This window comes from Lampetra fluviatilis, chromosome 3, assembly GCF_964198595.1.
Source record: "Lampetra fluviatilis chromosome 3, kcLamFluv1.1, whole genome shotgun sequence".
NCBI classification, from domain to species: domain Eukaryota; kingdom Metazoa; phylum Chordata; class Hyperoartia; order Petromyzontiformes; family Petromyzontidae; genus Lampetra; species Lampetra fluviatilis.
The window spans coordinates 14,937,250-14,963,772 of NC_136277.1; the positions used below are offsets into that span (position 1 = coordinate 14,937,250).

The window sequence follows — 26,523 nt, forward strand, 5'->3', positions numbered from 1 at the left end:
TGTCCAGGTACTCGTGGCTCACCCTGTCAAAGGCCTTCTGATCTAAGAAGAGGAAGCCTAAGTCCACGTGTGCTTCTGCAAGAGAGATTATGTCTCTGACTGTGCGCCTTTTGGCGTCATCTGGTCCAACCCACGCGAGACTGGGCTCTAAGGAAAGCTGTCTCGGGTGTGGACCAATCAACTTCAAGGACAGTGCACACACTATCAGAGTTGTGTTTTTTGTTTGCATTACGACTGCAGGTATTGTGGTCTATGCAAACATGACCCCTCGTAAAAAAAATGTGTCAGTTTTGTTGCCAGATAAAAGGGTAAAAACCCAATTATCATATTTGTTACTGGCAAATGAGGTACCAATGGCGTACCGATGTTGTCGTATGTGCACCGGCCCGGGGATGCAATGCGACCGTTCCGGCAGGATCAGCTGACCCAGCGCTGTCTAGAGACGATGTGGCGGCAGCACCTTGGAGAAGATTTAGTAGTCGGCAGAGGTGGGACAAAGTCATTGTTATGCAAGTCCAAGTCGAGTCGCAAGTCATCAAATTCATGACTCGAGTCTGACTCGAGTCCAAGTCACATGACTCGAGTCCACATCTCATAGGTGGGACAAAGTCATTGTTATGCAAGTCCAAGTCGAGTCGCAAGTCATCAAATTCATGACTCGAGTCTGACTCGAGTCCAAGTCACATGACTCGAGTCCACACCTCTGGTAGTCGGCGCACGAGAGGGACACGGGTCGCCAGTTCTAGACGAGGCGCTGGTCCCCCCCCTCCTTGGGGCCGCAGGGAGACCACCGCTTTGCTGCAACTCTATGGGAGTTCCCCCTTCCGCAGGGCTGCTCCGTCAACAACACCAACACTATACATCCACGCGCTACGGCCCTAAATGGTGGTGGTCATCGCGCACGCCACGGTGACGAGCGAGCGCTTCAGAAGGTGAACACCACGAGGGTGCCGTCCACGCTGGTGCAGAGAGGGGCTTTACCGGCACCCCCCCCCCCCACTCAACAATTGTAGTAGTGGAGGCCCAAGCTCATCCTAGAAGGCCGCGTAAAACTCAACGGGTAGGCCGTCAATCCCCGGGGCTTTAGCAGCTGCGAGCCCTTTCACAGTGGTGTGGGGCTCCTGCTGCAGGGTGACGGGACTGTCCAGACGATCTCGCTCGGAGACTCCTAATAGCTCCCGGGGGACTCCGATAGCTGCCGGACAGCCTCGTCGTGTTTACGGCGGCGAAAAGTTGCGAGCAGAAATCCATGGCGGTCCTGGCGATCTCGCTCTCGGATGTGGCTGTTGGTCCAGCTGGGGTTCGCAAACCGGACATTTCGTCGGTGTCCTGGCCGGTGCTTTGTTTAAGCGGGAGAAACACTTAGAGGGAGAGTCGCATCTGCGACAGGTAGGCTGGCATTTCTTTGTTGCGCACAAGAGCACGATGTGCCTGCTCGTCCGTGATGGGCCTGATAAGCCGCTGCTTCTGCCGGAGCGTCTCACCGTGCTGATGTGTGTGCCGTGGGATGAGCTCAGCTCCACCTCTAGCGGCAGCAGCTCGTTCTGCAGTTGGAGCGCGACATCGTGTGTGCCACCGTGCCGGCCTTCATAGGCGCTGCTGCTGCTGCTACTCGCTAACAGCACTTGCCCCGACAGTCTGCTAGAGGCTACACGGGGGGGATCTTTGTCTTTGTCTCCTTCATAGGCGCTGCTGCTACTCGCTAACAGCACTTGCCCCGACAGTCTGTTAGAGGCTACACGGGGGATCTTTGTCTTTGTCTCCTTCATAGGCGCTGCTGCTGCTACTTGCTAACAGCACTTGCCCCGACAGTCTGTTAGAGGCTACACGGGAAATCTTTGTCTTTGTCTCCTTCAGAGGCGCTGCTGCTGCTACTTGCTAACAGCACTTGCCCCGGCAGTCTGCTAGAGGCTACACGGGGGATGTTTGTCTTTGTCTCCTTCAGAGGCGCTGCTGCTACTCGCTAACAGCACTTGCCCCAAGTCTGTTCGAGGCTACACGGGGGGGGATCTTTGTCTTTGTGTGATTGAGCGTGGGCGCTTCGCGTGTGTAATGCATATCCACGGTGTGTGTGCGTTTGCGTGCCAGCCCAATTAAGCTCATTTGAAGCCACAGCGGAGTGTAAACATCGGATGTTGTGCGGGGAAAACATCGCCACTGGGGGAGACAAAGGCGGCCGGGCGTGGCGCTGGCCCCCCCCCTCCCTCGTGTGCCTTCAATCGGTGCAGCACTTGCCCCAACAGTCTGTTACAGGCTATACGGGGGATCTTTGTCTTTGTGTGTGTGTCTATACCTTGTGTGTGTGTGTACCCTGTGTGTGTACCTTGTGTGTGTGTACTTGTGTGTGTGTGTGTATATTGTGTGTGTGTGTGTACCTTGTGTATGTACATTGTGTGTGTACATTGTGTGTGTTTACCCTGTGTGTGTACTTGTGTGTGTAACTTGTGTGTGTGTGTACCCTGTGTGTGTGTATTGTGTGTGTGTGTACCTTGTGTGTGTGTACCCTGTGTGTGTGTGTACCCTGTGTGTGTGTATTGTGTGTGTGTGTATCTTGTGTGTGTGTACCCTGTGTGTGTGTGTACCCTGTGTGTGTGTACCTTTTGTGTGTACCTTGTGTGTGTGTGTACCCTGTGTGTGTGTACCTTGTGTGTGTGTACCCTGTGTGTGTATCTTGTGTGTGTGTGTACCCTGTGTGTGTGTACCTTGTGTGTGTTGTACCCTGTGTGTGTGTACCTTGTGTGTGTGTACCCTGTGTGTGTGTACCTTGTGTGTGTGTGTACCCTGTGTGTGTGTACCTTGTGTGTGTGTACCCTGTGTGTGTGTGTACCTTGTGTGTGTGTATCTTGTGTGTGTGTACCTTGTGTGTGTGTACCCTGTGTGTGTGTACCTTGTGTGTGTGTGTACCCTGTGTGTGTGTGTACCTTGTGTGTGTGTGTACCTTGTGTGTGTGTATCTTGTGTGTGTGTGTACCCTGTGTGTGTGTGTACCCTGTGTGTGTGTATTGTGTGTGTGTACCCTGTGTGTGTGTGTACCTTGTGTGTGTATTGTGTGTGTGTACCCTGTGTGTGTGTGTACCTTGTGTGTGTGTGTACCTTGTGTGTGTGTGTACCTTGTGTGTGTACCTTGTGTGTGTGTGTACCCTGTATGTGTATTGTGTGTGTGTGTACCCTGTGTGTGTGTGTACCTTGTGTGTGTGTGTACCTTGTGTGTGTGTACCTTGTGTGTGTGTGTACCCTGTGTGTGTGTGTACCCTGTGTGTGTGTGTACCTTGTGTGTGTGTGTACCCTGTGTGTGTATTGTGTGTGTGTGTACCCTGTGTGTGTGTGTACCTTGTGTGTGTGTGTACCTTGTGTGTGTGTACCTTATGTGTGTGTGTACCCTGTGTGTGTGTGTACCTTGTGTGTGTGTGTACCTTGTGTGTGTGTGTACCCTGTGTGTGTGTGTACCCTGTGTGTGTGTGTACCTTGTGTGTGTGTGTACCTTGTGTGTGTACCTTGTGTGTGTGTGTACCCTGTATGTGTATTGTGTGTGTGTGTACCTTGTGTGTGTGTGTACCTTGTGTGTGTGTGTACCCTGTATGTGTATTGTGTGTGTGTGTACCTTGTGTGTGCACCCTGTGTGTGTGTACCTTGTGTGTGTGTACCCTGTGTGTGTGTGTGTACCCTGTGTGTGTGTCTTGTGTGTGTGTATCTTGTGTGTGTGTTATGTTCAGTTGCCGATTCATTCATTAAAGCGGTGCAAATGCACAGTGAATACACAATTAGGGTCATGTCTGTGTGTGTGTCTGTGTGTGTGTGTCTGTGTGTGTGTCTGTCTGTGTGTGTCTGTGTGTGTGTCTGTGTGTTTGTGTGTCTGTGTATGTGCGTGTGTCTGTCTGTGTGTGTCTGTGTGTGTGTCTGTGTATGTGCGTGTGTCTGTCTGTGTGTGTCTGTGTGTGTGTCTGTCTGTGTGTGTCTGTGTGTGTGTCTGTGTGTGTGTCTGTGTGTGTGTGTCTGTGTGTGTGTCTGTGTGTGTGTGTGTGTCTGTGTGTGTGTCTGTGTGTGTCTGTATGTGTGTCTGTCTGTGTGTGTATGTGTGTGTGTGTGTCTGTGTGTGTGTCTGTCTGTGTGTGTCTGTGTGTCTGTGTGTTTGTGTGTCTGTGTATGTGCGTGTGTCTGTATGCATGTCTGTGTGTGTGTCTGTTTGTGTGTGTCTGTGTGTGTGTCTGTGTGTTTGTGTGTCTGTGCGTGTGTCTGTGTGTATATCTGTGTGTGTTTCTGTCTGTGTGTGTCTGTTGTGTGTGTGTCTATGTGTGTGTCTGTCTGTGCGTCTGTTTGTCTGTGTATGTGTCTGTGTGTGTGTCTGTGTGTATGTCTGTCTGTGTGTCTGTCTGTGTGTCTGTGTATGTGTCTGTGTGTGTGTGTCTGTGTGTGTGTGCGTGTGTCTGTGTGTGTCTGTCTGTGTGTTTGTGTGTGTCTGTGTGTGTGTCTGTCTCTGTGTGTCTGTGTGTGTGTCTGTGTGTGTGTGTCTGTGCGTGTGTCTGTGCGTGTGTCTGTGTGTGGTTTAGTGGTAATTTAGTGGGACTTTTTTTGTGGTAATTTATTGGCTGGGTAGCCCGCATGCCCAGCCACCGCGTGCCTAAACAGCTTTTGTTCGGCCGGATCGAGGGGGCTAAACGGGCGCGGCACGGGCTAGAGAAGAGATGGAGTGATGTGGTACTGGAGGACGTGGAGCTGAGTGGACTTGCCGATGACTGGTACCAGCGGTGTCAAGATCGGCCTCAGTGGAGGAGGCTCGTGAAGGACGCTACTGGGCAGTTGGAGGCAGTCGCCCTCCGGCAACAACGGAGGGCGGAGGAGCGACGCTCACAACAACGAGCGGAGCGCCGGGTGGCTAAAGCACAGCAAGTTGGCACAGTAGGGGGCACAGGTGGTGCATCAGCCAGTCATCTCGGTCATCTCGGTCAGTCGACCCGTGGCACCTGCTGGGTCTGCCCCGTGACCTCCTGCCAGCGGGCGTTCGACACTTCACGTGGCCTCAGGGTGCACATGGCCTGGCACAAGCGTCGTGGTGACGTCACCGCCACTTAGTGGCTGAATGGCAGTTGTTGTTGTCTGTGTGTGTGTCTGTGTCTGCCTGTGTGTGTGTCTGTGTGTGTGTCTGTGTGTGTGTCTGTGTGTGTGTCTGCCTGTGTGTGTGTGTGCTGTACCGTGGTTAGCTCTACGCTGCGCTACGAACCCGGCGACCCGGGTTCGATTCCCGTTCACTGCCAACAGCAGGGAGGATAATGATCGGAACCGGTCCTGGGCCTCCCCTAGGTCGACTCAACCTCAAATTAGTACCTGGTGCGGTGCGTAAAAACGTCGCCCACTGGGGAGACAAAGGCGGCCCCCTCGTGTGCCGTGCCGGCCTTCGTAGGTGCTCGCTAACAGCACTTGCCCCCACCGTCTGTTACAGGCTACACGGGGGATCTTTGTCTTTGTGCATATGTCAATTCATTTCACCTGCTCGAATCTGTATTGATGATTGTAGAGTGTGTGTGTATGTCAACGTTACGTGGTATGGTGTGGTGTGTGTGTGTCAACATATTGTGTGCGTGTCACCGTATTTGACTATTTTTAAATCCTTTATATTAAGTTCACTTGCTTGCTTGCTTGCGCGCTTACGACCGTGCAAATCTTTCGGTCGTTTTTTAATCCACTTCCCGTGATCCGATCGAGCTGACATTTTGCACACAGACTCGTTGTGCGTGACAATTTATTTTCGTGAAAATGTATTTCAAAAATTTTACACTTTTTAGGAAAAAATAAATTATATGTAATTACCAATTGCTTAATGGTGTCAGGCAATCATCTGACCCATAGGTGGCAGCCATCTCAAGCCAGAGGACGAGAGGACTCTAGCCGCCACGCATATAAAGGATTTATAGTGAAAAACTTTGTTTTTACGGGTTAATTTTTTGTCAACTTTTTCTTTTCATTTGACCAGGTACGGCCCACTAAGCTTTGTAGCTCAGAAGCGACCTGGTCGTCACAAATGATAGCTGTGCTGAGTGGGCCCCATCAGCATCATCATCACCACCACCACGTGGACAGTTATAGCAGCAGCAGCAGCCAGATCATACTAAACGCGTGGCTACGTTGATTCTTAAATGTGCAGGGGAGGACCCTCGAGACAAATCCACGCGATCACGAGGAGAGAGAGCGAGAGAGAGAGAGACACCGCAAACTCCAAATAAACAGAAGCAGGCGTCGTCAGGGTCGGGATCGAACCCACGACCTCCTGTACACCAGGCGAGGTAGTTAACATCTCCTAGCCACCGTGATGATGATGATGAGAGAGAGAGACACGCAAAACTCCAAATATACAGCAGAAAACGTCGTCAGGGTCGGGATCGAACCCACGACCTCCTGTACACCAGGCGAGGTAGTCAACATCTCCTGGCCACCGTGATGATGATGAGAGAGAGAGAGACACGCAAACTCCAAATATACAGCAGCAGGCATCGTCAGGGTCGGGATCGAACCCACGACTTCCTGTACACCAGGCGAGGTAGTTAACATCTCCTAGCCACCGTGATGATGAGAGAGAGAGAGACACGCAAACTCCAAATATACAGCAGCAGGCATCGTCAGGGTCGGGATCGAACCCACGACCTCCTGTACACCAGGCGAGGCAGTTAACATCTCCTAGCCACCGTGATGATGATGAGAGAGAGAGAGACACGCAAACTCCAAATATACAGCAGCAGGCATCGTCAGGGTCGGGATCGAACCCACGACTTCCTGTACACCAGGCGAGGTAGTTAACATCTCCTAGCCACCGTGATGATGATGAGAGAGAGAGAGACACGCAAACTCCAAATATACAGCAGCAGGCATCGTCAGGGTCGGGATCGAACCCACGACTTCCTGTACACCAGGCAACGTAGTTAACATCTCCTAGCCACCGTAATGATGATGATGAGAGAGAGAGACACGCAAACTCCAAATATACAGCAGCAGGCGTCGTCAGGGTCGGGATCGAACCCACGAACTTGCCCCTCCCACGGCACTTGCCCCTCCCACGAACTTGCCCCTCCCACAGCTGAGCTGCAAGCGGGCTTGCCGCTCAGCTCCACTTGGCGGTACCAGCGGTGTCAACATGAACTCTGCCCTCGATTTGTGATTGTGGATTGTAGATTTTTATTTATTTTATTTTAAATACAGCCAGTCGGCACAGGAGCGGGTACAGCTGGTGGTGCATCTGCCGGTCATCTCAGTCGGGCAACCCATGGCACCTGCAGGGTATGTCCCGTGACCTCCTGCACCTAGCCTGGCACAGTAGGAGGGTACAGCTGGTGGTGCATCTGCCGGTCATCTCAGTCGTGCAACCCATGGCACCTGCAGGGTCTCACACACACACACAGTGGATAGATGCGTCATGATCTAGCAGTTGATAGATCATGACTCACAATGTTTGATGATGATGATGTGGTTATGATGCTGCTGCTGCTGATGGTGATGCTAACGGTGAAGATGCTGCTGCTGATGCTGCTGCTGATGATGATGTCGACAGGGAAGGGGTGTGCGTGTGGTGTGTGGCGTGAGCACGCGTGGCTTGCAAGAGGAAATGATTTCGCCAGCAGATGAGCTCAGATTATTGCGTTACACAAGCGTGACTGTGTGTGTGTGTGACTGTGTGTGTGACTGTGTGTGTGACTGTGTGTGTGTGACTGTGTGTGTGTGTGAGAGACTGTGTGTGTGACTGTGTGTGTGTGACTGTGTGTGTGTGACTGTGTGTGTGTGACTGTGTATGGCACAGTAGGGGGCACAGGCGGTGCATCAGCCAGTCATCTCGGTCATCTCAGTCAGTCGACACGTGGCACCTGGGTCTGCCCCGTGACCTCCTGCCAGCGGGCGTTCGACACTTCACGTGGCCTCAAGGTGCACATGGCCTGGCACAAGCGTCGTGGTGACGTCACCGCCACTTAGTGGCGAATGGCGGTTGTTGTGTGTGTGTGAGTGTGTGTGTGTACGTGTGTGTGTGTGAATCTTTGTCTTTGTCTCCTTCATAGGTGCTGCTGCTACACGCTAACAGCACTTGCCCCGACAGTCTGTTAGAGGCTACACGGGGGATCTTTGTGGTGGAGGGGCTTGTGAGGTTCTGAGCGCAGCGTCTGCTGTGGTCAGCGTTGTCCAAATCCGCGAGTGGCAGATTCGGGCAGTCGCGGTTTGTGATGGCTGCTGCTGCTGCGGTAGTGGTGGTGGCGGCGGTGGTGGTGGTGTCCGTCCTTGCTTCCTTTCTCGGAGCCCTCTTCGCTTCTCGTTTTGGTTGAGCCACAATTGATGAGTCCTTTGGTTCGGGGGGGTGGGGGGTGGTTAGATCGTGTGACTAACACATTCCTCCTGCGGAGGGAGCTGGTAGGAACGTTGTTGGGTTGCTCGGTCAATGGCCTGCAGGGTCAACGGCCAGGGCGTGGTGTATTCCGCAAATATTGCCGACTGTGAGGGGCGGGCACAAGCCGGCGTGAGTAGGTTAAACGTTGAGTTTTATAAGGGCAACACGGAGTGAACAGCCCCTCCTCACCCAGCCCCACCCCTCCCACCCCCCATCCAGCCCCTCCCCACCCAGCCCCACCCCTCCCACCCCCCACCCAGCCCCATCCTCCGCACCCAGCCCCTCCCCACCGAGCCCCTCCTCACCCTCCCCACCCTCTCCACCCTCCCCTCTCCATCCAGCCCCACCCTCCCCACCCAGCCCCTCCCCACCCTCCCCTCTCCACCCAGCCCCTCCCCACCCTCCCCACCCAGCCCCTCCCCACCCTCCCCTCTCCACCCAGCCCCTCCCCACCCTCCCCACCAAGCCCCTCCCCACCCTCCCCTCTCCACCCAGCCCCACCCTCCCCACCCAGCCCCTCCCCACCCTCCCCTCTCCACCCAGCCCTCCCCACCCTCCCCACCCAGCCCCTCCCCACCCTCCCCTCTCCACCCAGCCCCTCCCCACCCTCCCCACCAAGCCCCTCCCCACCCTCCCCTCTCCACCCAGCCCCACCCTCCCCACCCAGCCCCTCCCCACCCTCCCCTCTCCACCCAGCCCCTCCCCACCCTCCCCACCAAGCCCCTCCCCACCCTCCCCTCTCCACCCAGCCCCACCTTCCCCACCCAGCCCCTCCCCACCCTCCCCTCTCCACCCAGCCCCTCCCCACCCTCCCCTCTCCATCCAGCCCCACCGCTCCCATTTTTGGATGCACGACGGACGGACGGACGGACACAATAATCCCCTGTGGGCTGGTGGAACCAGGTGGTTCCTACCAGTTTCAACGTTGTGTCGTTAAACCCGCCAACCACCCGACACGGCCAATTAGTGGCGGTCCTCCTGCTGCGTTTGTCCCACCTGACGAAGGCTGCTTGTGTTGCGACCGAAACGTCGTGATCTGTGGATTTTCTAACCGACGCGACTTTTTGCCGAAAAGAACCCAAGGCTATGGATTCGTTGACGGGGGGGGGGTTTTTGTCGCGAAAAACTGAACGTGGCCCCGATGATTCGTGAACTCGTATAGCACAACACCGGCACAAAACACACAGACACAGCGTCAGTAGGTTAAACTGCTCACGTTGGAGAGCAAATCCACGACACTGAGTCTGTGAGCGAACGCTGCCGGTGAAGGTCTCCACAGCGAATGTCTCGCGGTCTCGACTTGCAGGCAACCTTTTGTCGCGAAGTTTGCCGCGGTGTGGCCAATTGATCTCTCTCTCTCTCTCTTTTTTAAAATCCTTTATATTAAGTTCACTTGCTTGCTTGCTTAGGACCGTGCAAATCTTTCGGTCGTTTTTTAACCCACTTCCCGTGATCCAATCGAGCTGACACTTTCCACACAGACTCGTTGTGCGTGACAATGAATGTTCGTGAAAAATGTTACAAAATTTTAAACTTTTTAGGACAAAAAATATAATATGTAATTACCAATTGCTTAATGGTGCCATGCAATCATCTGACCCATAGGTGGCAGCCATCTCAAGCCAGAGGACGAGAGGACTCTAGCCGCCACGCATATAAAGGATTTGTAGTGAAAAACTTTGTTTTTACGGGTTATACCTGTTTGTTTTACGATGCAGTGGAAACAAGAAGATGCTCGGTGTAGTCGACACTTTGCTTCGTTCATCATTTCGTAATTTGTTTTTACGTAAACCCCCATCTCTCGCTCACTCTCTCTGCCACTCTCTCGCTCTCTCTCCCTCGCTCTCTCTTTCTCTGTGTGTGTGTAAGAAATGGGTTTAACCCCTTTCCGTCAACAAGACAGTTTGCGTTGAGATGTTCAAACACCAAACACAGAAACCCTTTGCAGGGAGTCGTGTCCGCCACTAACCACACAGAACTATGAGCTAGTGGTGAACGCGCAAACGAAACAAAAACACGCGCTCTGGTCGTGTCTGTGGCATTGTCTCTGAAACCGATCGCTGCACGCCAGAGGCAGCTTCCTTGAGGGTCTCGTCTCAAACCAGTGTCAGACCAGAGGATGCCACTGGCAAGACATTGAGAGCTCGGAGTTGAGCTGCTACATCACGGGTCCTCCCACGCCACTGCCAAAAAATGAGAATAGGTTTTACATTTCTGGCAATGAGGCGATTTGCGTTGAGATGTTCAAACACCAAACACAGAAACCCTTTGCAGGGAGTCGTGTCCGCCACTAACCACCAGAGGTGGGACAAAGTCATTGTTATGCAAGTCCAAGTCGAGTCGCAAGTCATCAAATTCATGACTCGAGTCTGACTCGAGTCCAAGTCACATGACTCGAGTCCACATCTCATAGGTGGGACAAAGTCATTGTTATGCAAGTCCAAGTCGAGTCGCAAGTCATCAAATTCATGACTCGAGTCTGACTCGAGTCCAAGTCACATGACTCGAGTCCACACCTCTGCTAACCACACAGAACTAGGAGCTAGTGGTGAACGTGCAAACGAAACAAAAACACGCGCTCTGGTCGTGTCTGTGGCATTGTCTCTGAAACCGATCGCTGCACGCCAGAGGCAGCTTCCTTGAGGGTCTCGTCTCAAACCAGTGTCAGACCAGAGGATGCCACTGGCAGGACATTGAGAGCTCGGAGTTGAGCTGCTACGTCACGGGTCCTCCCTCGCCACTGTCAAAAAATAAGAATAGAGTTTTACATTTCTGGCAATGAGGCGATTTGCGTTGAGATGTTCAAACACCAAACACAGAAACCCTTTGCAGGGAGTCGTGTCCGCCACTAACCACACAGAACTAGGAGCTAGTGGTGAACGTGCAAACGAAACAAAAACACGCGCTCTGGTAGTGTCTGTGGCATTGTCTCTGAAACCGATCGCTGCACGCCAGAGGCAGCTTCCTTGAGGGCCTCGTCTCAAACCAGTGTCAGACCAGAGGATGCCACTGGCAAGACATTGAGAGCTCGGAGTTGAGCTGCTACGTCACGGGTCCTCCCTCGCCACTGTCAAAAAATAAGAATAGAGTTTTACATTTCTGGCAATGAGGCGATTTGCGTTGAGATGTTCAAACACCAAACACAGAAACCCTTTGCAGGGAGTCGTGTCCGCCACTAACCACCAGAGGTGGGACAAAGTCATTGTTATGCAAGTCCAAGTCGAGTCGCAAGTCATCAAATTCATGACTCGAGTCTGACTCGAGTCCAAGTCACATGACTCGAGTCCACATCTCATAGGTGGGACAAAGTCATTGTTATGCAAGTCCAAGTCGAGTCGCAAGTCATCAAATTCATGACTCGAGTCTGACTCGAGTCCAAGTCACATGACTCGAGTCCACACCTCTGCTAACCACACAGAACTAGGAGCTAGTGGTGAACGTGCAAACGAAACAAAAACACGCGCTCTGGTCGTGTCTGTGGCATTGTCTCTGAAACCGATGGCTGCACGCCAGAGGCAGCTTCCTTGAGGGTCTCGTCTCAAACCAGTGTCAGACCAGAGGATGCCTCTGTGAGGACATTGAGAGCTCGGAGTTGAGCTGCTACGTCACGGGTCCTCCCTCGCCACTGCCAAAAAATAAGAATAGAGTTTTACATTTCTGGCAATGAGGCGATTTGCGTTGAGATGTTAACACACCAGACTGAGACCTTTTTGCAGGGAGTCGTGTCCGCATTAACGGCACGTACTTGTGGTGAACATGCTAACACAGACACACACGCTCTGGTAGCATGTGACGCGTTGTCTCTGAAACTGAGTGGTCTACGCCAGAGACAGCTTCCTTGAGGGCCTCGTCTCAAGCAGCGTTAGACCAGAGGAGGACAGCCAAATGGCGAACAGCACAATTATCATACTTTTTTACTGCCAAGAAAGGTACCACGTTGATGTCTCTGTGTGTGTGTGTCTTCCTGTGTGTGTGTCTCTGTGTGTGTGTGTCTTTCTCTGTGTGTCTCTGTGTGTGTGTCTCTCTCTCCACGGATGTTCGTCTTCGGTGGGGACATAAGTAATCACGACCTCGCCTCCGGTATGATGGGAAGGCGAGCCCAAAGTAGCCTGGGGCTGACAGCTTCCCACACCTCACCGCCACGCTCCCACGCCCCCTTCATTCTTTTGTTCAGAAGAAGAGCCACACCCTGTTGTTTGGCAGTCTCCTGCCCCGAGTAGAGGACTGTCCACCCCTCATGGTGGCAGGAGCCAGAGCCGGTCCACCGGACCTCCTGAATGCCACGGAGATCCAGGCGGTACCGGTCCAGCTCCCGACAGACGAGTGGCAGCCTCTCCTCCGCAATGAGCGTACGAACATTCCACGTGGCCATCCGTAGTGGCTTTTCGTTGTTTCTGGAAGAGCCCCGAGGGTAAAGATTATCCTGGCTCTGCCAAATGGGGTTTGGCCAGGAGACGTCGTGGTTTAGTGGTAATTTATTGAAGGTGGAGGGGTTACCAGCCCCTCGCACCCGTTCAGAGCCTTCATTTAGCCACTGTGGTGGTCATAGACGCCATGAGGGGAGAGGGCCAATTGGAATTGACCCTCCCCCCCACAGCACTGCCCACGACAGCGTTGCCCGTCCGGCACCGCGAGGAGGTAGGGGGTTGTTTTGGCGGACCCTCACACACACACTCACACACTCCCAGGAGTGTTTGTTTAAAGCTCTCTAACACACTCACACACACTCACACACTCACACACGCTCACACACACTCACACACACACTCACACACTCACACCCACTCACACACACTCACACCCACTCACACACCCTCACACACACACTCACACACTCCCAGGAGTGTTTGTTTAAAGCTCTCTAACACACTCACACACACTCACACCCACTCACACACCCTCACACACACACTCACACACTCCCAGGAGTGTTTGTTTAAAGCTCTCTAACACACTCACACACACTCACACACTCACACACACTCACACACACTCACTCACACACTCACACACTCCCAGGAGTTCATCTTCTTGGTTCTTTCGGTAAAGTCACGTAGAAGGGAAGTAATAAAAAAATAAAAATAAAACATAATAAAATGAAATAATGCTCACGACGTTTCGGCTACAACGCAAGCAGCCGTCTTCAGGTGAAGAATGAGACACTACCAAGCTAGGAGCTTATATATAAATTGGTTTGGAGGTGGAAGAGCGCCTTAACAAAAAAGAATGTGCATATGAAGAGGAATTTAGCATATTCATGGGAAATGCGTAGGAGGTGGGCGGGGGGGAGTTTCAAAGGCATAGTATGCCCATGCATTATGCAGGATCAACAGCACCAAGGGGGGGTGCAGGGAGTAGCATTAACAAAGGAAAGGAATGTTAATGATATGTAGCTGCAGTTACTAAACAACCACGTAGAAAACTAAAGTATAAACTACATAAAAAACTAAAGTATAGACTGCATAGCACCATCAGTATACTTACTATACTCTACAATAAGCTGAGTTACTAACAGCAAGTAATACATTACAATTCTACGTCGTAAAAATTATATAATATGCTTCCATCTAAACTTTATTCTCTTACATCACACGAGCATATACCGTACTATATACTGCCATAGATAAACCCAACATTAAATTATATACTGTATTACTATAAACCACCCTATACCTTATACATTTCAACATAACACTATGTATTATTCAACTCACCCTAATGTGTATCGAAATGGTTTATTACGTCCTTCCAATGATTGCTAAGACAGAATCCATCTTCTCGGTTAAAATTGTCTCTGTGTTTGTATATGTGGATCGCCTCATGAACGAATCTCTCATGATAGCCAGATGGCTTGCAGAGAACCTCTGTCTTGGAGAAGTCAATGTCATGTGAGCCCACTGAGTTGTAACAGTGATCTGCCACGGCTGAGGTGTTTGTTTAAAGCTCTCTAACACACTCACACACGCTCACACACACTCACACACACACTCACACACCCTCACACACACCCTCACACACACACTCACACACTCCCAGGAGTGTTTGTTTAAAGCTCTCTAACACACTCACACACGCTCACACACACACTCACACACTCACACCCACTCACACACACTCACACCCACTCACACACCCTCACACACACACTCACACACTCCCAGGAGTGTTTGTTTAAAGCTCTCTAACACACTCACACACACTCACACACTCACACACACTCACACACACTCACTCACACACTCACACACTCACTCACACTCACACACACACACTCCCAGGAGTGTTTGTTTAAAGCTCTCTAACACACTCACACGCTCACACACACTCACACACACACTCACACACTCACACCCACTCACACACACTCACACCCACTCACACACCCTCACACACACACTCACACACTCCCAGGAGTGTCTGTTTAAAGCTCTCTAACACACTCACACACACTCACACACTCACACACACTCACACACACTCACTCACACACTCACACACTCACTCACACTCACACACACACACTCCCAGGAGTGTTTGTTTAAAGCTCTCTAACACACTCACACACGCTCACACACACTCACACACACACTCACACACTCACACCCACTCACACACACTCACACCCACTCACACACCCTCACACACACACTCACACACTCCCAGGAGTGTCTGTTTAAAGCTCTCTAACACACTCACACACACTCACACACTCACACACACTCACACACACTCACTCACACACTCACACACTCACTCACACTCACACACACACACTCCCAGGAGTGTTTGTTTAAAGCTCTCTAACACACTCACACACGCTCACACACACTCACACACACACTCACACACTCACACCCACTCACACACACTCACACCCACTCACACACCCTCACACACACACTCACACACTCCCAGGAGTGTTTGTTTAAAGCTCTCTAACACACTCACACACACTCACACACTCACTCACTCACACACACACACTCCCAGGAGTGTTTGTTTAAAGCTCTCTAACACACTCACACACACTCACACACTCACACACACTCACACACACTCACTCACACACTCACACACTCACTCACACACACTCACACACACACACTCCCAGGAGTGTTTGTTTAAAGCTCTCTAACACACTCACACACGCTCACACACACTCACACACACACTCACACACTCACACACACTCACACCCACTCACACACACTCACACACACACACTCACACTCCCCGAGTGTTTGTTTAAAGCTCTCTAACACACTCACACACACTCACACACACTCACTCACACACTCACACACTCACTCACACACTCACACACACACACTCCCAGGAGTGTTTGTTTAAAGCTCTCTAACACACTCACACACGCTCACACACACTCACCCACACTCACACCCACTCACACACACTCACACCCACTCACACACCCTCACACACACACACTCCCAGGAGTGTTTGTTTAAAGCTCTCTAACACACTCACACACACTCACACACTCACACACACTCACACACACTCACTCACACACTCACACACTCACTCACACTCACACACACACACTCCCAGGAGTGTTTGTTTAAAGCTCTCTAACACACTCACACACGCTCACACACACTCACACCCACTCACACACACTCACACCCACTCACACACCCTCACACACACACTCACACACTCCCAGGAGTGTTTGTTTAAAGCTCTCTAACACACTCACACACACTCACACACTCACACACACTCACACACACTCACTCACACACTCACACACTCACTCACACTCACACACACACACTCCCAGGAGTGTTTGTTTAAAGCTCTCTAACACACTCACACACGCTCACACACACTCACACCCACTCACACACACTCACACACACTCACACCCACTCACACCCACTCACACACACTCACACCCACTCACACACCCTCACACACACACTCACACACTCCCAGGAGTGTTTGTTTAAAGCTCTCTAACACACTCACACACACTCACACACTCACACACACTCACACACACTCACACACACACTCACACACTCACTCACACTCACACACACACACTCCCAGGAGTGTTTGTTTAAAGCTCTCTAACACACTCACACACGCTCACACACACTCACACACACACTCACACACTCACACCCACTCACACACACTCACACCCACTCACACACCCTCACACACACACTCACACACTCCCAGGAGTGTTTGTTTAAAGCTCTCTAACACACTCACACACACTCACACACTCACACACACTCACACACACTCACTCACACACTCACACACTCACTCACACTCACACACACACACTCCCAGGAGTGTTTGTTTAAAGCTCTCTAACACACTCACACACGCTCACACACACTCACACACACACTCACACCCACTCACACACACTCACACCCACTCACACACCCTCACACACACACTCACACACTCCCAGGAGTGTTTGTTTAAAGCTCTCTAACACACTCACACACACTCACACACTCACACACACTCACACACACTCACTCACACACTCACACACTCACTCACACACACTCACACACACACACTCCCAGGAGTGTTTGTTTAAAGCTCTCTAACACACTCACACACGCTCACACACACTCACACACACACTCACACACTCACACCCACTCACACACACTCACACCCACTCACACACCCTCACACACACACTCACACACTCCCAGGAGTGTTTGTTTAAAGCTCTCTAACACACTCACACACACTCACACACTCACACACACTCACACACACTCACTCACACACTCACACACTCACTCACACACACTCACACACACACACTCCCAGGAGTGTTTGTTTAAAGCTCTCTAACACACTCACACACGCTCACACACACTCACACACACACTCACACACTCACACACACTCACACCCACTCACACACACTCACACACACACACTCACACTCCCCGAGTGTTTGTTTAAAGCTCTCTAACACACTCACACACACTCACACACACTCACTCACACACTCACACACTCACTCACACACTCACACACACACACTCCCAGGAGTGTTTGTTTAAAGCTCTCTAACACACTCACACACGCTCACACACACTCACCCACACTCACACCCACTCACACACACTCACACCCACTCACACACCCTCACACACACACACTCACACACTCCCAGGAGTGTTTGTTTAAAGCTCTCTAACACACTCACACACACTCACACACTCACACACACTCACACACACTCACTCACACACTCACACACTCACTCACACTCACACACACACACTCCCAGGAGTGTTTGTTTAAAGCTCTCTAACACACTCACACACGCTCACACACACTCACACCCACTCACACACACTCACACCCACTCACACACCCTCACACACACACTCACACACTCCCAGGAGTGTTTGTTTAAAGCTCTCTAACACACTCACACACACTCACACACTCACACACACTCACTCACACATTCACACACTCACTCACACACACTCACACACACACACTCCCAGGAGTGTTTGTTTAAAGCTCTCTAACACACTCACTCACACACACTCACACACACTCACCCACACTCACACCTACTCACACACACTCACACCCACTCACACACACTCACACACACACACTCACACTCCCCGAGTGTTTGTTTAAAGCTCTCTAACACACTCACACACACTCACACACACTCACCCACACTCACACACACTCTCACACACACTCACACACACTCACACGCTCCCACTCCCCGAGTGTTTGTTTAAAGCTCTCTAACACACTCACACACTCACACACACTCACCCACACTCACACACACTCTCACACACACTCTCACACACACTCTCACACACACTCACACAGACTCACACACACACTCACACGCTCACACTCACACGCACTCACACACACACCCTCACACACACGCACTCACACACACTCACACACTCACACACATTCACACACACACACCCTCACACACACGCACTCACACACACTCACACACTCTCACACACACTCACACAAACGCACTCACACACACACTCACACACTCCCACTCCCCGAGTGTTTGTGTGCGGGATTAAAAGCCCGACCGCGTGTTGTGCCCGCGCGCCTTTCGCGATTACCGGAGCGCATAGCAACACCAATAACACCACAACCACCACAACCACCACCACCACAACCACCACAACCACCACCAACACCACCAACACCACCAAAACCACCAAACCACAACACCACCAAAACCACCAAATCCACAAAACTACCAAAACTACCAAATCCACCAAACCACCAAACCACCAACGCCACCAAATCCACCAAATCCACCAAACCACCAACACCACCAAACCACCAAATCCACAAAAGCACAACACCACCAACACCACCAAACCCAGCAACACCACCACATCCACCAAAACCACCAAACCACCAAAACCACAAAATCCACAAAACTAACAAAACCACCAACACCATAAAACCATCAAAACCACCAAACCACAAAAACCACCAACACCACCAACACCACCAAAATCACCAACACCACCAAATCCACAAAACCACCAAAACCACCAAAACCACCAAACCACCAACACCACCAACACCACCAAAATCACCAACACCACCAAATCCACAAAACCACCAAAACCACCAAAACCACCAAACCACCAACACCACCAACACCACCAAAATCACCAACACCACCAAATCCACAAAACCACCAAAACCACCAAACCACCAAAACCACCAACACCACCAACACCACCAAAATCACCAACACCACCAAATCCACAAAACCACCAAAACCACCAAAACCACCAAACCACCAACACCACCAACACCACCAAAATCACCAACACCACCAAATCCACAAAACCACCAAAACCACCAAAACCACCAAACCACCAACACCACCAACACCACCAAAATCACCAACACCACCAAATCCACAAAACCACCAAAACCACCAAACCACCAAAACCACCAACACCACCAACACCACCAAAATCACCAACACCACCAAATCCACAAAACCACCAAAACCATCAAAACCACCAAACCACCAAAACCACCAACACCACCAAAATCACCAACACCACCAACACCACCAAAACCACCAACACCACCAAAACCACCATGGTGGCAAGCGGTGGTGGTGTAGCGGTTAGCGCTTCGCTGCGCTACGAACCCGGCGACCCGGGTTCGATTCCCGCTCACGGCCAACACCAGTGGCGATTATCTGAACCGGTCCTGGGCCTCCCCAAGGTCGACTCAGCCTCAAATGAGCACCTGGTGTGGTGTGAAAACGTTGTCACTGGGGGAGACAAAGGCGGCCGGGCGTGTGCCACTGCGCCGACCTTCATAAGGTGCCGCTCGCTGACAACAACAACAACAACAACCGCCATTCGCCACTAAGTGGCGGTGACGTCACCACGACGCTTGTGCCAGGCCAAGTGCACCTTGAGGCTGCCACGTAAAGTGTCGAACGCCCGCTGGCAGGAGGTCACGGGGCAGACCCAGCAGGTGCCACGGGTCGACTGCTGTGCCAGGCTAGGTGCATGAGGAGGAGGTCACGGGGCAGACCCAGCAGGTGCCACGGGTCGACTGCTGTGCCAGGCTAGGTGCATGAGGAGGAGGTCACGTGACAGACCCAGCAGGTGCCACGGGTCGACTGACTGAGATGACCGAGATGACTGGCTGATGATGCACCACCCGTGCCCCCTACTGTGCCAACTTGCTGTGCTTTAGCCACCCGGCACTTGCCCCACAGAGAGTCTTTGCGCGTGCGTGTGCGACGAGTGGGTGAGGGTTGATCAATTGCCTCTGTTCCGTGGTGAGACTGTGGGATGTGTTACCAGGGTGTTGATCAATACAAGTGTGTGCGCGCATTTATATTCTGCCCTCGGAGAATCACTTGCTTTGAATTGTCGCCCGCCACGATTGAATCACAACGCCATGAACTCGTGCCATTCTGCCACAACAACAACAACAAAAGAGACAAAGGTCCCCCGTATAGCCTCAGCAGACTGGTGGGGCAAGTGCTGTTTTGCGAGCGCTTTTGGAACCCGGCACGGCGGCACACGAGGGGGTGGGGGCTGCCAGGACCACGCCCGACCGCCTTTGTCTCCCGCAGCGGCGCTAACACCCTCGCTCACTCACTCACTCACACGCTCACCCACTCACACGCTCACTCACCCACTCGCTCACCCACTCGCTCACCCACTCACACGCTCACTCACTCACTCACCCACTAGCTCACACCCTCACTCACCCACTCGCTCACCCACTCACTCACCCACTCGCTCACCCACTCACACGCTCACTCACTTGCTCGCTCACCCACTTTCTTCCTCACTCACTCACCCACTCACTCACCCACTCACCCACTCGCTGACACGCTCACTCACCCACTCACCCACTCACTCACCCCCTCGCTAACCCCCTCGCTCACCCACTCACTCACTCGCTCACCCACTCTCTCTCTCACACACTCACCCACTCACCCACCCATTCTCTCTCTCTCTCTCACACTCACCCACTCACTTACCCACCCACCCCCTCACTCACCCACCCACTCACTCACCCACTCACTCACCCACTCTCTCTCACACACTCACCCACTCACCCCCCCACCCACCCACTCTCACCCACCCACTCTCTCTCACACACTCACCCACTCACTCACTCACCCCCTCACACACCCACCCACTCACTCACCCACTCACCCACCCACTCACCCACCCCCCCACCCACCCTCTCTCTCTCACCCACCCACCCACTCTCTCTCACACACTCACCCACTCACTCACCCACTCACCCACCCACTCACCCACACACCCACCCACTCACCCCCCCCCCCCTCTCTCTCTCACACGCGCGCAGACGCCGACGCAGAAAGACACCTGGGGACTCCGGGAATGGACCCCACAGGCCGCCTCGTTTCTGCTGCTACAGCTGCTGCTGCTGCTACAGCTGCTGCTACAGCTGCTGCTACAGCTGCTGCTGCTGCTGCTGCTACAGCTGCTGCTGCTACAGCTGCTGCTGCTACAGCTGCTGCTGCTGCTGCTGCTACAGCTGCTGCTGCTACAGCTGCTGCTGCTACAGCTGTTGCTGCTGCTACAGCTGCTGCTGCTACAGCTGCTGCTGCTGCTGCTGCTACAGCTGCTGCTGCTGCTACTGCTGCTGCTACAGCTGCTGCTGCTGCTGCTGCTGCTACAGCTGCTGCTGCTGCTACTACAGCTGCTGCGAGAGTCGTGCCACCCACTCACTGGGCACACAGAGCCATGCCCTGGGGTGGGGTGGGGGTTGGTGGCACAGATGTGGGCTGCTGCTGCTGCTGCTAAAGTCGAGTTAATCCCGAAGCGCGGATTACGTGTTGAGCCATTCCAGATCGTTACTCGACAACCCCTGCAGAGTCACACAGCACAGGCAAAGGTCCCCCGTGTAGCCTCTAACAGACTTGGGGCAAGTGCTGTTAGCGAGTAGCAGCAGAAGCGCCTATGAAGGAGACAAAGACAAAGATCCCCCGTGTAGCCTCTAACAGACTCGGGGCAAGTGCTGTTAGCGAGTAGCAGCAGCATCACCTATGAAGGAGACAAAGACAAAGATCCCCCGTGTAGCCTCTAACAGACTTGGGGCAAGTGCTGTTAGCGAGTAGCAGCAGCATCACCTATGAAGGAGACAAAGACAAAGCTCCCCCGTGTAGCCTCGAACAGACTTGGTGCAAGTTCTATTAAAGAGTAGCAGCAGCGCCTACTTTGACTGACACTGTGGGAGCACACGATGTGGGTGAGTGATGGGTTGGGGGGGGCGGTGGAGGTTGGCCAGCAACACGCACGCCCGGCCGCCTTTGTCTCCCCCCCCAGACTAAGAATTCCTTCCGCGTGAGTTGTCGGCGCTTGGTGGCCGTGAGCGGGAGTCGAACTCGGGCCCAGGGGGGCGTGTCGCGAGGCCTAGGGGGCGTGTCACGAGGCCCAGGGGGGCGTGTCACGAGGCCCAGGGGGGCGTGTCACGAGGCCCAGGGGGGCGTGTCACGAGGCCCAGGGGGGCGTGTCACGAGGCCCAGGGGGGCGTGTCACGAGGCCCAGGGGGCGTGTCACGAGGCCCAGGGGGCGTGTCACGAGGCCTAGGGGGCGTGTCACGAGGCCCAGGGGGGCGTGTCACGAGGCCCAGGGTGGGCGTGTCACGAGGCCTAGGGGGCGTGTCACGAGGCCCAGGGGGCGTGTCACGAGGCCCAGTGGGCGTGTCACGAGGCCCAGGGGGGCGTGTCACGAGGCCCAGGGGGCGTGTCACGAGGCCCAGGGGGGCGTGTCACGAGGCCCAGGGGGGCGTGTCACGAGAACCAGGGGGCGTGTCACGAGGCCCAGGGGGCGTGTCACGAGGCCTAGGGGGCGTGTCACGAGGCCCAGGGGGGCGTGTCACGAGGCCCAGGGGGGCGTGTCACGAGGCCCAGGGGGCGTGTCACGAGGCCCACTACCGGGTGACGACTTGCCAGCGCCGGTAACCTGAACCGGTAACCTGAACCGGTAACCTGAATCACCAACTACCTGCACCGATAACCTGCACCGGTCCCGGGCCCCCTCCGCCGCCGCTGCTTCCGCGACCGTCTGGAACGCTCTCTTCTCATTCCGATATCAGGAGGTTACCCGAAGCTGTGATGCACTTTTAAATCATCACCATCAGGGTGGAGAAACTGACGTCGTCGGAACTGCTTTGTGTGCTCGGTTGAATGTCCTTCAGCCGGCCTCCGATTCAGTGCGGTCGGCTACGCACGGTGCGAAAGAAGTTCAACATACATAGACTCGCATCGAGACCCATAGACTCATCACACAGAGACCCATAGACTCATCACACAGAGATCCATAGACTCGCATCGAGACCCATGGACTCATCACACAGAGACCCATAGACTCATCACACAGAGACCCATAGACTCGCATTGAGACCCATAGACTCACACAGAGATCAATAGACTCATCACACAGAGATCCATAGACTCGCATCGAGACCCATGGACTCATCACACAGAGACCCATAGACTCATCCCACAGAGACCCATAGACTCGCATTGAGACCCATAGACTCATCACACAGAGACACATAGACTCATCACACAGAGACCCATAGACTCGCATTGAGACCCATGGACTCATCACACAGAGACCCATAGACTCACACAGAGACCCATAGACTCACACAGAGACCCATAGACTCACACAGAGACCCATAGACTCACACAGAGACCCATAGACTCATCACACAGAGACCCATAGACTCATCACACAGAGACCCATATACTCGCATTGAGACCCATAGACTCATCACACAGAGACACATAGACTCATCACACAGAGACCCATAGACTCATCACACAGAGACACATAGACTCATCACACAGAGACCCATAGACTCGCATTGAGACCCATAGACTCATCACACAGAGACACATAGACTCATCACACAGAGACCCATAGACTCGCATTGAGACCCATGGACTCATCACACAGAGACCCATAGACTCACACAGAGACCCATAGACTCACACAGAGACCCATAGACTCACACAGAGACCCATAGACTCACACAGAGACCCATAGACTCATCACACAGAGACCCATAGACTCATCACACAGAGACCCATATACTCGCATTGAGACCCATAGACTCATCACACAGAGACACATAGACTCATCACACAGAGACCCATAGACTCATCACACAGAGACCCATAGACTCATCACACAGAGACCCATAGACTCGCATTGAGACCCATAGACTCATCACACAGAGACACATAGACTCATCACACAGAGACCCATAGACTCGCATTGAGACCCATGGACTCATCACACAGAGACCCATAGACTCACACAGAGACCCATAGACTCACACAGAGACCCATAGACTCACACAGAGACCCATAGACTCACACAGAGACCCATAGACTCATCACACAGAGACCCATAGACTCATCACACAGAGACCCATATACTCGCATTGAGACCCATAGACTTACACAGAGACCCATAGACTCGCATTGAGACCCATAGACTCGCATTGAAACCCATAGACTCGCACCGAGACCCATAGACTCACAAAGAGACCCATAGACTCACACAGAGACCCATAGACTCACACAGAGATCCATAGACTCATCACACAGAGATCCATAGACTCACACGTAGACCCATAGACTCATCACACAGAGACCCATAGACTCACACAGAGACCCATAGACTCGCATTGAGACCCATAGACTCATCACACAGAGACCAATAAACTCACACAGAGACCCATAGACTCGCATTGAGACCCATAGACTCATCACACAGAGACCCATAGACTCATCATACAGAGACCCATAGACTCACACAGAGGCCCATAGACCCACACGTAGACCCATAGACTCACGCAGAGACCCATAGACTCGCACAGAGACCCATAGACTCACACAGAGGCCCATAAACTCACACGTAGACCCATATACTCGCATAGAGACCCATAGACTCACACAGAGACCCATAGACTCATCACACAGAGATCCATAGACTCACACGTAGACCCATAGACTCATCACACAGAGACCCATAGACTCACACAGAGACCCATAGACTCGCATTGAGACCCATAGACTCATCACACAGAGACCAATAGACTCACACAGAGACCCATAGACTCGCATTGAGACCCATAGATTCATCACACAGAGACCCATAGACTCATCATACAGAGACCTATAGACTCACACAGAGGCCCATAGACCCACACGTAGACCCATAGACTCACGCAGAGACCCATAGACTCGCACAGAGACCCATAGACTCACACAGAGGCCCATAGACTCACACGTAGACCCATATACTCGCATAGAGACCCATAGACTCACACAGAGGCCCATAGACTCACACAGAGATCCATAGACTCATCACACAGAGATCCATAGACTCACACGTAGACCCATAGACTCATCACACAGAGACCCATAGACTCACACAAAGACCCATAGACTCGCATTGAGACCCATAGACTCGCACGTAGACCCATAGACTCACACAAAGACCCATAGACTAACACAGAGACCCATAGACTCACACAGAGACCCATAGACTCGCACACTAACCCCATAACCACACTAACCCCATAACCACCCTAAACGCCATAACCACACTAACCCTATAACCACACTAACCCCATAACCACACTAAACCCCATAACCATAGAACCTCATGATCATCCTCGCCCATTCATCACATACATACTCTGCACGCGCACTTGCCCCAACGGCCTGTGGAGGCTATACAGGGGGGGGGGGATCTTTGTCTTTGTGCACTGGACACGCAGAGACGCAACTCTAAAACAAACACTGAACTCAGTGAGATTCTAAGCAGATGCGACGAGTTACACACCACACGCACTATCCTGCCTCTCTCATCTCATCTCACTCCACTCCCCTCTCATCTCATCTCACTCCACTCCCCTCCACGCACTCTCCTGCCTCTCCCCTCTCATCTCACTCCACTCCCCTCCACGCTCTCTCCTACCTCTCCCCTCTCATCTCACTCTACTCCCCTCCACGCACTCTCCTGCCTCTCTCATCTCATCTCACTCTACTCCCCTCCACGCACTCTACTGCCCCTCTCATCTCATCTCACTCCACTCCCCTCCACGCACTCTCCTGCCTCTCCCCTCTCATCTCACTCCACTCCTCTCCACGCTCTCTCCTACCTCTCCCCTCTCATCTCATTCCACTCCCCTCCACGCACTCTCCTGCCCCTCTCATCTCACTCCCCTCCACGCACTCTCCTGCCTCTCCCCTCTCATCTCACTCCCCTCCACGCACTCTCCTGCCTCTCCCCTCTCATCTCACTCCACTCCCCTCCACGCACTCTCCTGCCCCTCTCATCTCACTCCCCTCCACGCACTCTCCTGCCTCTCCCCTCTCATCTCACTCCCCTCCACGCACTCTCCTGCCTCTCCCCTCTCATCTCACTCCACTCCCCTCCACGCACTCTCCTGCTTCTCTCATCTCACTCCGCTCCCCTCCACGCACTCTCCTGCCTCTCCCCTCTCATCTCACTCCACTCCCCTCCACGCACTCTCCCCTCTCATCTCACTCCACTCCCCTCCACGCACTCTCCTGCCCCTCTCATCTCA

The 26,523-nt window shown here is 53.0% G+C and overlaps 1 protein-coding gene across 1 annotated transcript in view; it reads right to left on the reverse strand.

Moving 5' to 3' along the window:
* Nucleotides 1-1,168: 1,168 nt before the first annotated feature.
* Nucleotides 1,169-26,523, reverse strand: part of LOC144948462 (uncharacterized) — a gene marked incomplete at its 5' end in the record, with an annotated part of 42,578 nt that continues 17,223 nt past the window's right edge. Inside the window, 2 exons of the mRNA XM_078877959.1 lie at nt 1,169-1,339; nt 1,485-1,544. Of these exons, the coding sequence (XP_078734085.1) occupies nt 1,169-1,339; nt 1,485-1,544 (231 nt within the window). The remainder of the gene's footprint in view (nt 1,340-1,484; nt 1,545-26,523) is intronic.